The sequence below is a fragment of the Heterodontus francisci genome, chromosome 12 (genome assembly GCF_036365525.1).
Source record: "Heterodontus francisci isolate sHetFra1 chromosome 12, sHetFra1.hap1, whole genome shotgun sequence".
NCBI classification, from domain to species: domain Eukaryota; kingdom Metazoa; phylum Chordata; class Chondrichthyes; order Heterodontiformes; family Heterodontidae; genus Heterodontus; species Heterodontus francisci.
The window spans coordinates 106,019,142-106,036,396 of NC_090382.1; the positions used below are offsets into that span (position 1 = coordinate 106,019,142).

General features: G+C 41.8%; 1 protein-coding gene across 1 annotated transcript in view; it reads left to right on the plus strand.

The window, feature by feature from the left end:
• canx (calnexin) overlaps positions 1-17,255 on the plus strand; it is a 67,452-nt gene that overhangs the window by 18,495 nt on the left and 31,702 nt on the right. The window contains exons 2-7 of the mRNA XM_068044024.1: positions 1,600-1,764; positions 6,898-6,971; positions 12,036-12,094; positions 12,499-12,640; positions 14,064-14,145; positions 15,356-15,548. Of these exons, the coding sequence (XP_067900125.1) occupies positions 1,603-1,764; positions 6,898-6,971; positions 12,036-12,094; positions 12,499-12,640; positions 14,064-14,145; positions 15,356-15,548 (712 nt within the window). The 5' untranslated portion in view covers positions 1,600-1,602. The remainder of the gene's footprint in view (positions 1-1,599; positions 1,765-6,897; positions 6,972-12,035; positions 12,095-12,498; positions 12,641-14,063; positions 14,146-15,355; positions 15,549-17,255) is intronic.

A 17,255-nucleotide genomic window follows, 5' to 3' on the forward strand; every position in this document is an offset into this window, starting at 1 on the left:
TCAAGAATCTATCTACCTCTGCCTTAAAAATATTCAAAGACTCTGCTTGCAACGCCTTTTGAGGAAGCAAATTGCAAAGACTCACAATCCTCAGAGGAAAAGGTTTCTCCTCATCTCTGTCTTAAATGGGCGACTTCTTATTTTTAAACACTGATCCCTAGTTTGAGATTCTCCCACAGGAGAAATGTCCTTTCCACATCCACCCTGTCAAGACCCCTCAGGATCTTATGTTTCAATCAAGTAGCCAGTCCAATCTTTCCTCCTAGGACAGGCCACCCATTTCAGGTATTAGTCTAGTAAACCTTCTCTGTACTGTCTCCAACGCATTTACATCCTTCCTTAAATAAGGAGACCAGTACTGTACACAGTACTCCAGATGTGGTCTCACCAAAGACCTGTATAGCTGAAGCATAACCTCCCTACTTTTGTATTCACTTCCCCTCGCGATAAACAATAACATTCTATTAGCTTTCCTAATTACTTGCTGTACCTGTGTACTAACCTTTTGCGATTCATGCAGTAGGACACTCCGATCCCTCTGCATCTCCGAGCTTTGCAATCTCTCACCATTTCGATAATATGCTTTTTTATTCTTCCTGCCAAAGTGGACAATTTCACATTTTCCCACATTATAGCATGTTTGCCAGATCTTTGCCCACACACAATCTATCTATATCCCTTTGTAGCCTCATGTCCTCTGCACAAGTTGCTTTCCGACCTATCTTTGTGTCATCAGCAAATTCAGTCCCTTCATCTAAGTCATTGATATAAATTGTAAAAAGTTGAGGCTCCAGCACAGATCCCTGTGGCACACCACTTGTTACATCTTGCCAACCATAAAATGACCCATTTATGCCAACTCTGTTTCCTGTTAGCTAGCCAATCTTCTATCCATGCCAATATGTTACCCCCTACACCATGAGCTTTTATTTTCTGCAATAATCTTTGATGTGGCACCTTATCAAATGCCTTCTGGAAGTCTAAGTACAATACATCCACTGGTTCCCCTTCATCCACAGGACATGTAACTCCCTCAAAGAACTCCAATAAATTGGTTAAACATGATTTCCCTTTCACAAAACCATGTTGACTCTGCCTGATTACCTTAAATTTTTCTAAGTGCCCTGCGATAACATCTTTAATAATAGCTTCTAACATTTTCCCTATGACAGATGTTAAGCTAACTGGCCTGTAGTTTCCTGCTTTCCGTCTCCCTCCCTTTTTGAATAAAGGAGTTACGTTTGCTATTTTCCAATCTAAAGGAACCTTCCTCAAATCTAGGGAATTTTGGAAAATTAAAATTAACGCATCAACTATCTCAGTAGCCGCTTCTTTTAACACCCTAGGATGAAGTCCATCAGGACCTGGGGACTTGTCAGCCTGCAGCTCCAACAATTTGTTCAGCACTTCTCTGGTGATTGTAATTTTCTTGAGTTTCCCCCGCCCTTCCTTTTCCTGACTTACAGCTAATACTGGGATATTACTTGTATCCTGAGTAGTGAAGGCCGATGCAAAATATCTGTTCAATAAATAAAAAAAACTTAGTGTTGGCGGCAAATGCAAGTATTTTCTAATTTTTGTTTTTAACTTTATTCCCAGAACATGGAGATGAAGCTGTGGTTGGTATTGGTGCTGCTGTTTGGCACTGCTGTAGTCCATGCTCAAGATGAAGATGATGATGATGATGCTGATATTGTTGAAGATGATGATGATGAGAGTCCAATAGAAAGTGAAACAGAACCAAGCTCTCCACCATCTCCTAAGGTGAGGATCAGACAATGATGTTTGGACAATACGTGGTATTCTGTAAATGTCTCCAGTTTCTCTGCCTGATGGTGTTTTGGGAATCAGCTCCCTCCCTATCTTGCCTGAGTGTCCGGGCTCGGAGATGAAGACCGGGCAATCATAGACTCATACAACATACGAGGAGTCATATCTGTGCCAGTTCTTATGAATAAGCTATCCAATTAATGGTGCTAATCCTTTCCAACCCCTGAAAATTTTTCCTTTTCACGTGTATTTATGAAAATTAAATTGTTTGCACTGTCCTTCCAGATCATTGCAACACGTTTTTATTTTTAAAAAAGAGAAAATCCTTGGTTCTTTTGCCAGTTGCATTAATCTGAGTCCTCTGGTTTCTGATGCTTCTGCCACTGGGAGAAAAAACTTCTCCCTATCTACTCCATCAAACCATTAATAATTTTGAACACCTCCATTAAATCTCTCTTTAACTTCTCGGCTCTAAGGAGAACAATCCCAGCTTCTCCAGTCTCCACGCAATTGAAGTCCCTTATCCCCCAGTACCATTCCAGTAAATCTCCTCTGCACCCTCTCCCAAGGCCTTTGCCAATCTTCCTAAAATGTGGTGTCCAGAATTGGACACAGTACTCCAGCTGGGGCGGCGCAGTGGTTAGCACCGCAGCCTCACAGCTCCAGCAACCCGGGTTCAGTTCTGGGTACTGCCTGTGTGGAGTTTGCAAGTTCTCCCTGTGTCTGCGTGGGTTTCCTCCGGGTGTTCCGGTTTCCTCCCACATGCCAAAGACTTGCAGGTTGATAGGTAAATTGGCCATTATAAAATTGCCCCTAGTATAGGTAGGTGGTAGGGAAATATAGGGACAGGTGGGGATGTGGTAGGAATATTGAATTAGCGTAGGATTAGTATAAATGGGTGGTTGATGGTTGGCACAGACTCGGTGGGCCGAAGGGCCTGTTTCAGTGCTGTATCTCTTTAAAAAAAAACAGTGATTTGATTTATAAAGGTTTAGTATAACTTCCTTGCTTTTGTACTCCATGACTGTATTAAAGCCAAGGATTCCATATGCTACTTTTTTCTGTTTTTGAGCCGTCTCCTTGACACAGTCGCTAACTTCAAAGGATTTGCATATGTGAACTCCCAGGTTGTTTCTTTTGCATTAAAATTATGCCATTTACTTTACTGTCAGTAACATCAGCAGCAGCTTGTATTGACTGAGAAGTTAACCTGCTCCTGTCCACTTAGCCTTCCAGGGTAGGTCACTGGGGAGTGATTAGGGATGGAAACTTAATAGATCGGCCCTATTTACTTATTCCCCACCCCAAACCACTTTCTTCAAACATCCTAAATGTTCCCAACAAGTCTGCTACCAGGTGAAGAGACCAAAATTAGGAAACACTTCATGCAAAGGGTAGTAGCAGTAGATGTTGGCTCAATTAATTTTAAATCTGAGATCATTAGCTTCTTGCTAGCAAAGAGTATTCCGTGATATGGAGCCAAATGGGTGGAAAGAGTTACAATATAGATCAGCCATGATCTCCATTGAATCGTGGAGGAGGCTCGAGGAGCTGTGGCCCACTCGTGCCCTGTGGGGACTTTCCTGGTCTGTGCCTTAAATTTACACTGGTGAGCATTTGAGCTCTTGAAAGGGGGGGTGGAGGGTAGTTTGAATTGGTGGGGGAAACTAAAGCAAAATACTGCAGTTGCTGGAAACCTGAAATAAAAACAGAGAATGCTGGAAACACTACTATAACACACAGTAATGTACTATTCTCTTAGCACTGGATCAGTACAGTTATAATGGGCTGAAGTAAAGGCTTTGTCCTAAGAACATAACATAAGAAATAGGAGCAAGAGTAGACCATATGGTCCCTCAAGCCTGCTCCATCATTCAATACAATCATGACTGTTTGCCTCCAATCCCCTTTCCCCATATCCCTTGATTCTCTGAGACACCAAAAATCTGTCTCTCTCAGCCTTGAATATACTCTGGAACATCCACAACCCTCTGGGGTGGAGAATTCAAAGATTCAGAACCCTCCTGAGTGAATGATCAACCCCTTATCCTGAGTCTGTATCCATATTTTAGATTCAACTTCTGTTCTAGAAACAACCTCTGTGTATACTCTGTCAGCCCCTTCAGAATTTTGTATATTTCAATGAGATGATTTTTCATTTATCTAAATTCCAGAGACTATAGGCCTAATTTACTCAGTCTCTCATCATAGGACAAACCCCCTCATCCCAGGGACCAATCTAGTGAACCTTCGCTCTACCCCTCCAATGCAAGTATATCCTTCCTTTAAATATGGAGACAGAACCGTGCACCATACTCCAGGTCTGGTCTTGCCAAAGCCTTGTGCATTTATAGCAAGACTTCCATATTCTTGTATTCCAATCCCCTTGCAATAAAGGCCAGCATGCTATTTGCCTTCCTAATTGCTTGCTGTACCTGGTATGCTAACTTTGTTTCTTGTACAAGTATGCCCAAGTCTCTGGATGTTAACATTTACGAGTCTCATGCCTTTTTAAAAAAAAATTCTGCTTTTCTATCCTTGCTACCAAAGTGAATAACCTCACAGTTTCCCACATCTACCTTGTTGCCCATTCGCTTAACCTGTCTATATCTCTTAGCAGCTTCTGTATTGACATAACACATAGGAAATAGGAGCAGGAGTAGGCCCTTCGAGCCTGCTCTGCCATTATGGTCATGGCTGATCATCCAACTCAGTAGCCTGTTCCCGCTTTCGCCCCATATCCTTCGATTCCTTTAGACCCAAGAACTATATCTAACTCCTTTTTGAAAACATACAATGTTTTGGCCTCAACTGCTTTCTGTGGTAGTGAATTACACAAGCTCACCACTCTCTGGGTGAAGAAATTTCTCCTCATCTCAGTCCTGAAAGGTTTACCCCTTATCCTTAGACTCCCCCACCATCGGGAACATCCTTCCTGCATCTACCCTGTCAAGTCCTGTTAGAATTTTACAGGTTTCTATGTGATCCCCTCTCACTCTTCTGAACTCCAGCGAATATAATCCTAACTGACTCGATATCTCCTCTTGCGTCAGTCCCGCCATCCCAGGAATCAGTCTGGTAAACCTTCGCTGCACTCCCTCTACAGCAAGAACATCCTTCCTCAGATAAGGAGACCAAAACTGCACACGATATTCTAGGTGTGGTCTCACCAAGGCTCTGTATAATTGCAGCAAGACATCCCTGCTTCTGTACCTGAATCCTCTTTCTATGAAGGCCAATATATCATTTGCCTTTTTTACCGCCTGTTGCACCTGCATGCTTACCTTCAGTGACAGGTGTACGAGAACACCCAGGTCTTGCTGCATATTCCCCCCTGTCAGTTTATAGCCGTTCAGATAATCTGCCTTCCACTTTGGTAGCAAAAACAGGATCGCTTCACATTTATCCACATTATACTGCATCTGCCATGCATTAGCCCACTCACTCAACTTGTCCAAGTCACCTGAAGCCTCTCTGCATCCTCCTCACAACGCACCCTTCCATCCAGTTTTGTGTGAACAAGTTTAGATACATTACTCACGGTCTTTTTGACTAAGACTTGATATAGATTGTAAATAGCTGAGTCCCGGCACTGATACCTGTGGCACTCGACTAGTTATAGCCTGTCAACTTGAAAATGCACTGTTTATCCCTATTCTCCCGCTTCCCGTCCATTAACCAATCCTCTACCCATGCTACCATATTACCCCCAATTCCATGAGCCCCTATCTTGTGTATTAACCTTTTATGTGACACCTTTATTGAATGCCTTTTGGAAATCCAAGTATACTACATTAATCGGTTCCTCTTTATCTAACCTACTAGTTACATCCTCAAAAAAACTCAATACGTTTGTCAAACACCAATTTCCACCCCCCCCCCACTTTTTGTAAAACCATGTTGATTCTAATCAGACAATTTTCTAGTGCATTGTTAAGACTTCCTTAACAATAGATTCAAGGATTTTCACAATGACTGTCAGGCTAACTGGCCTGTAGTTTCCTGTTTTTTTTCCCCCCCTCCTTTTGTGAGTTGCAGTGTTACACTTGCAATATTTATCCCTCAAACAACATCCCCTGAAACTGATTGGGTTAAATTTTTAGCCCGTCCTGTGACTATCACACTGGGGTTCTAGTTTGGTGCCTATTCTAGAAACAGTTTGAGTTTCAGCTCAATTTTTGAGTTGAAAGTCTGCCCCATTATCTGGTCATTTTATCTCCACTGTTTTTGGGAGCTTTCTAAGCACCAATTGAGTAGCATGGGCCTATACTCTGGAGTTTAGAAGAACGGGAGGTGTTCTCATTGAAACATATAAAATTCTTAAGAGGGGTATGAGGATCAGACTGGCAAGTGAATTTGATGTAGAAAATTGGCCATGATCTTATTGAATGGCGGAACGTGCCGGAGGGACTGAATGGGTTGCTCCTCCTATTTCTTGTGTTCTCGTGATTGTCATCTTGCATTTTCTACAGTCCAACAGTGATTACCCTTCAAAAGACCTTCATTGGCTGTAAAGTGCCATGAGGTGGCCTGAGATCATGGAAGGAGCTATTGTACATGTAAATTTCCCTTTTCTGCATTAATTTGCTTCTCCCTCTCATCCTATAACTAAAAATCCGCCCAAGGTGAATTACAGAATTTTTAGTATCAAAAAATTGGACAAGAAATGGAATAATCCTTCAAAGGGTCCCACTCCTCCTCCTTGCAGTTCTGAACTCTGAGGAGATTCGGCTGTTACATTAAAGTGTTTGGTGCTTCAAAAGCTAAAAATCTGATATTGCACCTGCTAGAATTCTCTCCTCTTTCTGGAAAGTGATGTGGGTTTCATTGGTATTGGCCTTGGAAACCTGATGGCCTTATGCCAGATGAGTCTGAAATATGATTGAAGAATGGATTTGAAGATGTAAAAAAAAAACCCAATAGTTTTGTCAAAAGTTTAAACTTGCTGTTCTTCAGGAGCAGTGGGAATTTGATAAAGTTTTAGTTGGGCAGGTAGCAGGATTCAGAAGGGAATGCCAAGTGACCTGGTTACGTTTTGATCAAGGGTTAAGTTCCGTCTAGACCCAATCTTGAAACTAGGTGCTTTCCAAAATGAAGCCCACATTTAATGTGCTTGTTGCCTTGCAGGTCACGTACAGAGCTCCTGTTCCAATTGGACAAGTGAATTTTGCAGAATCATTTGATAAAGGCACTTTGGAAGGGTAAGAACAACATCCTGAGGTTATTACATTGGAAGAGGGCTTTACGCTCCAGATGTTTGTAGCGAGAGAGCAAACTGCTTGTTAGACGATTGACTAATTTTCTGTGCTCTGATTCCTTTGCTTTAAACTGTCTTGTTCCCCCACTCCAGCACCATGCCATATGCTTCATTCCCTTCTGCAACCTCTCGACTTTGGTACACACAAGTTCAAAAGCTTCCTCCCATTCTGTCCCTTTTACTACACTCAATTCCCACTCTTCCCTGCACCCCCACAACCTCCTAATTGGTTTATCTTTTATGAAGCAGTTCTGTTCTAATACCTTAGGTGGCTCGGTACCAAATTTTGTGAAGTGCTTTGGGACATTTTTACTATGTTAAAGGTGCTATATAAATGTATGTTTTATCTTAAAGGTTTATGGTTTTAATGCTTGGGTTATAAAGGTTATAACCATCAGGAAAGATTGAACAGTCTGGGGCTCCTCCCTCTAGAAAAGGAAGGCTGAGGGCTAATAAGGTATTTAAGATTACTCAGGAATTTGATAGGGTAGACATAGAGAGATGATGTTTCCCTATGTGGGGAATTTCAAAACTAGGGGCAAAAATAAACTTTAATTTGGAAAGATGTGAGTTAATCAAGGGCAGCCTGTATGGATTTGTTGAAGGTACATAGTGTTTTGAAGATTGATCAAGGTAATACAATAGATGTGTACATGGACTTTCAAAAAGTATTTGAAAATGTGCCACACAAAAGGCTTATAAGTAGATGCGAGCCCACGGATTAAGGGAAAGTGGCAGTACAAACACAAAATTGGCTCAGTGACTGGAAACAAGGGCAATGGTCATTGTTTTTTCTAATTTTACCTTGCTTGTCTGTTTTTTGCACTGCATGGTATGTTCCAGGTTTTTACACAGCTGGGCGTGCACAGCTTAAGGGAACATGGGTGGTGGATGGATGTTTTTCAGACTGTGAGCTGGTTTGTGGTGGTAATTCCGGGGGTCAGTTATGCGTCCATTGCATTTTTTTTTCAATTTTTATAAACCACCTAGACTCTGAGGTAGGGAGAAGCATTATAAACTTTCAGATGATACAAGACTTCAGTTTTCCATTGAGAGTATTCCCAATATATGTAATGGCTCATCCTAATCCACTCCCTCTATCCCTTCATTTATTGGGTGCCCTCTGCTGTATTCCCTTGTGTATAGAAGATTAAGCAATTATCTAACTGAAGTGTTGAAGATGATTTAAAGGAGTTGAGAGGGTAGAGAGATGAAAACTATTTTGTTTAGTCGAGGAGTCCACAACAAGGGGGTATAAGCTTAAAATTAGAGCTAGGCTGTTCTGGGTGATGTTAGGAAGCACTTTTTCACACATAGGGTAGTGGGAGTCTGCAACACTCTTCCCCCAAAAGGCTGGGGTTCAATTAAAAACTTCAAATCTCCGATTGATAGTTTTTGTTTTGTAGGCTAATGATACTGATTATGAAACCAAGACGGGTAGACTAAGTTGAGATGCAGTTCAGATCTAATTGAATGGCAGAACAGGCTTGAGAAACTAGCCTCCTCCTGTTCTTGTGTTTAACAGCTGCAGTATCTTTTTTTGTACCACTGTGACCATAACTAAATGGGGAATATGTCACAGGAATGCTAAAACTGATTTAAAGCAACAATCCCATTGTGCCGACAGATCAATATAGAGTAAGGATTGAACCTGAAACCTTCCAAGTCCAGTCTATTTCACAAAAACTCTCAAATAAAGCTGGAATTTATTTATAGACCATTCCATGTTGGAGGCTTCAGTACTTCAGCTTTGAATTTTAATTGGGTCTTTTTTTTTCAAAACGATTGTGTAACTGCAGTATTTTTGTGACTTGCTCTACCTCATATCCTATGAGAAGCCACAGATTACTCAGTTTCTGTGCAAATTGTGTACACATGGAATGAGTCAGTACTGTGGTTATAACAACCTCCTAACCAGGGCTAAAATCCAAAAATTTTATGGCCTGTTATAAAGAAGCAACTGGTATAATTAGTCACTTTTCCTGGACAGCAGTCTCCTCTGTGCCAAAGTTACCCTTCATTTTGTCTGTGTGGGGTGAAGAGTACAAGATGATAGATCAGTGATATCCCAGAAAGACAGACTTGCATTTCTATAGCACCTTTCAACAGGACTTCATTAGGACATCTCAAAGTGCTTTACAGCCAATGAAGTATTTTTGTGATACGTGCTTGTAATGTAGGGAAAGGTATTGCATTTATTATGTCATTAAAACATTTTGTGGAAAGGCTCAGCAGATTAGTCAGCTCCCACTTGTGTTCCATCCTCCTCCTGAAGCTATTAACTTTAACCATATCTCAATGGGCAGTGTGCTCTCCTTTCAGGGCAGGTGGTTATGGGTTCAGGTCTCAGTCCAGATACTTGAGCGCAAAAAACGAGGCTGATACTCCCAGTGCAGTATCGAGGGAGTGCTTTTATCATATTCTTTCTTGGGATGAGGGCATCACTGGCAAGGCCAGCATTTGTTGCCCATCCCTAATTGCCCTTGAACTGAGTGGCTTGCTAGGCCATTTCAGACAGCAGTTAAGAGTCAACCACATTGATGGTCTGGAATCACGTGGAGGCCAGATTAGGTAAGGGCGGCAGATTTCCTTCCCGAAAGGACATTACCTTTGGGACAAACCAGATGGGTCTTTACAACAATCGGCAATGGTTTCCTGGTCATCGCTAGACTAGCTTTTAAGAATTATTAATTGAATTCAAATTTCACTATTTGCGGTGGTGGGTTTTGAACCCATGTCCTCAAAGCTTTAGCCTAAGCCTCTGGATTACTAGCCGAGTGCCATTACCACTACGCCACCGCCTCCCTGAACTGCACTCGGAGGAGCCATACTGAGGGAGCACTGCACCATCGGAGAGGCAGTATTGAGAAAGCATGGTAATTTTTATCAAAAAATTCAGCTGGTTCACTAATGCCTTTCAGTGCAGACAACCTGCTGTTCGTATCCCCTCAAGCCTATTTAGTGGGTAGTTGCACAAATAATTGTCACATTTATGGCCAACAGCAACTCTGGGCAGTTAACCACAACCTCTGGAATGTAGGAACAGAAGGAGGCCATTCAGCCCCTCTATCTGATTCGGTTAGATCATGACTGATTGGTACTTCAACCCTGCTTATCAGCTTTGGATCCACATCCCTTGATGCCCTTACCAAACAAAAATCTATCTCAATCTTGGAAATTTCAGTTGACTCCCAGCATCCACAGCCTTTTGGGGGAAGAGAGTTCCAGATTTCCACTATCCTTTGAGGTACTTGCTCATTTCCCTCCATAACAGAGCACCTCTAATTTTAAGATGGTTGCTCTTGATTATCCCACTAGAGGAAATTGTTTCTCCATATCTACCCTATCAAACTCCTTCATTATTTTAAAACACTTTGAATAGATGGCACTTTGACTGTCTATATTCAAGGAAGTACAAGCCAAGTCTCTGCAATCTGTCCTTATTAATTTAACCCTTTAAACCCTGGTATCATGCTGGTGAATCTGCACTGCATCATGTCCAAGGCTGATATATCCTCCTTGTGGTATGGTGCCCAGAATTGAATGCAATATTCCAGATGGGGTCTGACCAAGGCTCTGTATAGCTGAAGTGTCACTTCCTCCTATTTGTTTTGCAGCCCCCGGAGATAGAGGCCAGCATTCAGTTTGCCTTTTCGATTTACTTTTTGTACCTGTTGATTTCCCAAAGTGCTTTGCAAATGAACAATAACCTTTTGCTGTTGAAGAATGGTTGAACTTTGGTTGACTCAGTTGCATCAAAGTAGATGGCGCGATAGTGTAGTGGTTATATTACTGGACTAGGTTTTTTTTTTTGTTCTCTCGTGGGATTTGCGCGTTGCTGGCAAGGCCAGTATTTGTTGCCCATCCCTAATTGCCCTTGACAACTGAGTGTCTTGCTAGGCCATTTTAGAGGACAGGTAAGTGTCAACCACATTGCTGTGGGTCTGGAGTCACATGTAGGCCAGACCAGGGATGGACGGCGATTTCCTTCCTTAAAGGGCATTAGTGAACTAGATGGGTTTTTACAACAATGGATGATACTTTCATGACACCATTACTGAGGCTAGTAATCCAGAGTCCCAGACTATATGATCTGGAAGCTTGAGTTCAAAGCCACCATGGCAACTGGGGAACTTAAATTCAGTTTATTAAATAAATCTGGAATTTAAAAAAAATCTCAGTAATTGTGGCCATGAAACTACCAGATTGTTGTAAAAACCCATCTGGTTCACGAATGTCCTTTAAGGAAGGAAATCCTGCCGTCCGTGCCCAGTCTGGCCAATATTCACTAGATTGATCCCAGAGATGGGAGGTTCGTCTTATGAAGAGATTGAGCAGGTTAGCCCTTTTACTTTCTGGAGTTTAGAAGAATGAGAGGAGATCTAATTGAGGTATATAAGATGATTAAGGGGATTGACAAAGTAGACGTAGAGAGGATGTTTCCTTTTGTGGGGCAATCTAGAACGAGAGCTCGTAGTTTTAGGATAAGGGGTAGCAGATTTGGAGATGAGGAGAAATTACTTCTCTCAAAGGGTTGTGAATCTGTGGAATTCACTACCCCAGAGTGTGGTGGATGCCGGGACATTGGGTAAATTTGAGGAGATAGACAGATTTTTAATTAGAAATGGGTTGAAGGGTTATGGAGAATGGGCAGGAAAGTGGCCAAGATGAGATCAGTCATGATCATGTTGAATGGCGGAGCAGGCTCGAGGGGCTGAATTGCCTACTCCTGCTCCTAGTTCTTTTGTTATGTTCTTATATGGGAGTCCAGACCCATGGGAATGTGGTTGATTCTTAACTGCCCTCTGAAATGGCCTAACAAACCACACAGTTGTATTTAAGAAGGTGGCTCACCACCTTCTCTAGGGCAATGGAATGGACAATAAATGTTCGCTTTTCCAGCGATGCCCATATCTAGTGAATGAATTTAAAAATATCTTGTGGAACTCTGATTGCACAGTGTGTTGTCATTTGATGTATTGCTATTGATGATCTCTTTGCAATGTAGCTGGGTCGTATCCAAAGCCAAAAAGGAAGGTGCTGATGAAGATATTGCAAAATACGATGGTGAGTTTTTTCTCTTTCTAATGTGTATACACGATTTTTATAAGGTGTGCATTCAGTTGTAGTCATTGCATCTCAGGAAGGACAAAATTGGCCTTGGAAGGAGTGCCAAGCTGATTGGGGCTCGAAGGGTTTAATAATGAAACTGGGTTTGCAAAAGCTGGCACCTTTTGAGTGAGGAACTTTCCTCCCAAAAGTAATAGCAATTGTATGCTTCTAAATGATCAAAGATATTTCTTATACTTGGAGGGTATTAGGGGAGGGGCAGTTGGTTACATCAATGATATGAGGGGTATTTGGATATTGGGGGAGGGGGAGTTACTCGGCGGTTATTGGGATTGGCGGTGAAGTAAGTAACCATAATTGGTGCATGAAATGAAGCTAGGTTTTTATATGTTTTTCTTCAGGAAAGTGGGAGGTAGAAGAAATGAAAGACTCTAAACTTCATGGGGACAAGGGGCTAGTTCTTAAATCTCGTGCTAAGCATCACGCAATTGCAGCCCTACTCGATCGACCATTCACATTTGACAACAAGCCACTATTTATCCAGTAAGTGTGTCCTAATCACCTAATGCATTGAACTGTTTTATTTTTAAATGTATGCATAACTCATTAGATTGTAGACAGTTGTTCCTGGGCTGGGACTTCACTTTGTCCCAATAGTAGGGTTGATTACTCCAAGATCTTTTTAACCAGGATGATCTGATTCATGTGCAAAGCAAATTGAGGCTTCAGACAAGGTTTCTGTTTTGTCTTTATGAACTATTCTTTGGAGTTGCCAAGACTGTTAAAACATGTGAAATTCTTGGCTTTATTGAAGGCATAGTGTACAAAAGCAAAGAAGTTGCGCTAACCTTCATAAAACACTAGTTAGGCCTCAGCTGGAGTATTGTGTTCAATTCTGAATTTAGGAAGGATGGCAAGGCCTTGGGGTGCAGAAGCAATTTTCTAGAAAGGTATGAGGGACTTTGGTTATATGGAAGGATTGGAGAAGCTAGGATTATTCTCAGTAGAAAAGGTTAAGAGGACATTTGATAGAGGTGTTTAGAATGATGAATGGTGTTGATAGAGTAAAAAAAGAGAAACTGTTTCCAGTGGCAGAAAGATCAGTAACTAGAGGACACAGATTTAAAGTGATTGACAAAAGAACAAGAGGTGACATGAAATTTTTTAACACACATCAGTTTTGTGATCTGTAATGCACTGCCTGGGAGGGCGGTGGTAGCAAATTCAATCATAACATTCAAAAGGGAATTGGATAAATACTTGAAGGGCTATGGGGAAGGAACAGGGGGAGTGGAATTAATTGAATAGATCAACCAAAAAGGTGGCACAAGCACAATCTGATGAATCATTTTTGTCTGCAAATTGAAGTGCTAAAATTGTTGTTTACTGTGAGGTCATGGTGGGTTAGAACATTTATTTCATAGCTGTAACTTGAACAGAAAGAAGGGTGGAAGTTTTCTGTCTAACTGCAGTAGAGATTTCTAGTTAATTACGTTTGGATTCGTGGTCTAGTTCTACTGGGGCTGTAAGAGATGAGACTGACAAGTTGCCCCAGAATTGGCAGTCTAACTTGGAGGTTGTAATAGGCCAATGTGTGAAGTGGGATATTCATATTTAACCTCTGAGGTTGGGCTTAAGACATGATGTCTGTACGTCATGGGGAGCTTCACTCTTTTGCTGTGTATCTAGCTGACCTGGGCATGCTTGATGCTGACACTGGTGTCAAAAGTTGCAGAAGTGTTGTGTTCAGACATTCCTCACCACCCATGCGTGCCAAATTAATCCCAAAAAATGCTGTTTTTGTGGGTTTTTTAAATGACATTATTATCTGTGCAGGTGGAACCTAGTGCAGCTGTAGGACTTGCAACTTTTTCATTGTCACAAAATATAAATAACTAACACTTTGGTATAAAATCTTTTAGCTTGAGAAGTTGACTTTTTTTCCCCAAAAAATTACCAATTTTAGGTACGAGGTGAATTTTCAGAATGGAATTGAATGTGGTGGGGCATATATTAAACTACTTTCAAAAACCAAAGACTTAATGCTGGTGAGTAGGGTTTTATTTCGCTGCATGTCTTCTGCAAATATCCAGTACTCCTATTTGTACTTATTTAGTGATTACTTGCTGGAATATCTCTGCTACTGAGTACTATCTTCATTTCATCAGTTGAAATTGTGCAGTGCAGACCTTGAGTTTAGTGTCATGGAATGTGCTACAATCCAGTACAGTACTGAAGGAGTGCTGCACTGTTGGAGGTGGCATCTTTTGGAAGAGATGTTAAACCAAGGCTTCTTCCACGCCCTCGGGTGGATCTTTAAAGATCCCAAGGCCAATGTTTCGCAACGAGCAAGGGCATTCTTTTCAGTGTCCTGAGATAATATCCCAGTTGGGTGTTGCCACGTTGCTGTTTGTGGGATCTTGCTACACTCAAATTGACTGTGACGTTTCCCACATTAGGAAAGTGACTGTACTTGCATTGCTTATCTGGCCGTAAAGTACATCAGGACGTCCTGCGTTCATGAAAGGCGCTATAGTAATCCAAGTTATTTTTGGGTGAGCTAGAACAGAAATAGATGAAGAAATATTGGAGGTGTACCAATAATTTAATGAAATCATATTGCTGGAAGTAATTTAGAATCGGTACCCCTCAATGGTAAGCAAATGTTTTGTGATTGCTTTTGAAGTTTTGCTTAACTAGGTTTTACTTGTAACCAAACCTATGGCCATCCTGGTGTGTACATCTTAGTACCATGCCAAATAGTGTTTACCCACTGCTGGGACATATGTAACTAAATGGGAGCTTCTTCTTACTAATTCTAGCTCAGTAAGTAGGCTTTTGTTATGAAGTGGTCCAACATGCATGAAGTGTATTGGTCATTAGCATCTAGTGCATGGGGAAATATTTAACAGCAGCAGCCACTCACTGCCTCTCCATTGCGATGGCTAGATTGTTGGCACTTCTGGTCTATCAGTGTGTTTTGTAGTGGATGAGCATATACTCTCTCTTGATACCACAATGTGTGGATTTGTGTTGTCCATGTTGGTTTCTTTGCTCCTGAAGACTTGACGAAAAGGAAATCAACTTTTCTTCTCCCTTCCTCCTCCTCCCGCCTTTTGAAGGTGATGAATCTGTCGCTCTTCAATCCCTTCACTTCATCACCATCTTCAAAGGGCTCTGAGCAAGATTTGTCTCTGGTTGCAATGGGTTTGGATGTATGAGCAAATTCTAATTTGGTTTCTTGTCTTTCCTTCGCAGGAGAAATTTCACGACAAAACTCCGTACACCATCATGTTTGGCCCAGACAAGTGTGGCGAAGATTACAAACTGCACTTCATCCTCAGGCACAAAAACCCCAAAACTGGAGAGTATGAGGAGAAACATGCAAAACGTTCAGATGTGGACCTCAAAAGCTATTACACTGACAAGAAGACTCACCTCTACACATTAGGTATTGCTCAACCCAAGTCCCCTTAGCAATTCCGTCCTCGCCACCTGAACTTTGATAGAAAAATGTGTTTACAGTGTCTTTCATGCCACTTTTGAAGTGTAGTCACTGTTGTAATGTAGGAAATGCAGCAGCCAATTTGCGCACAGCAATTTCCCACAAAAAACTAAGTGATGCGTTGACCAGTTTTTTTTTTTTAAATCATGCTGCTTGAGCGATAAATATTGTTCCCAGGACATGGGGGACAACTTCCCTGATTTTCTTTGAAATAGTGGCCTTGGCACCTTTTACATCCACATGGGAAAGCAAATAGGCCCTTGTTTTAAAGTCTCTTCTGAAGGATGGTACCTCCAACAGTGCAACACTCCCTCAGTGTTTCAGCCTAGATTTTTGCGCTTTAGCCTCTGGAGTAAGACTTGAACCCGCAACATTCTGACTCGGGTGAAAATGCTCTCCACTGGTCCATGGCTGACACTCAGTGTATTACTCGGTCTCGCTCAACAGAAGCTTGCTGTGAAGCAAGGAGGCTTTTGCCTGGAGCCTTGCGTCTCTTGGTAGCTGATGTAAGGTCTTATTTCCCACTGTGCTGAGCAGCAAGAGCAAGGCTGCACCTATAATAGGTTGGATAAGGCCAAGGCAAAGCACAAGGGCAGCAGGGATGTCACTGAGCTAGAAGGAGTTGTGAAATAATTTAGATTGTGGAAGTGTTCCCTTTTGCCTGCCCATACAAAGCCCTGATTCGACCATGACTGGAGTACTGTATACAGTTCCAGGCAGCACACCTTCGGAAGGATATATGGTCCTTTGAGGGAGTGCAGTGTAAATTTACCAGCGTGAAAGCTGAACTACAAGGAAAGATTGCATGAGTTAGGTTTATATTCCCTGGAATTTAAGGGGTAATTTGATTGAAGATTTCAAGATATTGAAGAGAACTGATGTGGAAATAGTTTCTCTAACTGCCCCTTGGTTGGGGAGTTTAGGACTAGGGGGCATAGTCTTAAAATTAGAGCCAGACCTTTTTCAGGAGTGAAATTAGGAAACACTTAGACACACAAAAGGGTGGTAGAAGTTCGGAAAGCTTTTCAGCAGTTGATGCTGGGTCAATTAATTTTAAATCTGGAATTGATAGATTTCTGTTAACCTAAGGTATGAGGGAGTATGGAATGAAGGTGGGTGTGTGGAGTTGGGTCACCGAGCATGGAAGGAAGGTGGGTTTATGGAGTTGGCCCACAGATCAGCTGCAATCTCATTGAATGGAAGAATCAGCTTGGGGCTGAATGGTCGTCTCCTGTTCTCCTATGTTCCTAATACTTTTCACAATGAGGCTTGGGTTATGAGGCCGTGTACTTGCATTTAAAAAAAAAAATCTCCTGTGAAGCAGTGTAACAGAGAGGAGATCGTTAATGGTGGTGGTGATGGTCAGAATTGTAGTATTTCTCTTTGCGTCAGGAAAGTAAATAGATATTGTAATGATTAGTCAATGAAAGGACCAGTTAATCTGCAATGGATCTAACTTGGGGCTTTTGCCCATATTTGTTTTTTGGGGTGAGGTCCAGTGATGAGGGACTTCACAGTTGTATGAATAGACTGGAGAAGCTGGGTTTGATCCTCTTGCAGCAGAGGAGGCTAAGAGAAGATTTGATAGAGGTGTTTAAAATCAGATGGAGTAAGTACAGAAACTGTTTGCAGTGGCTGAAGAGTGAATAACTA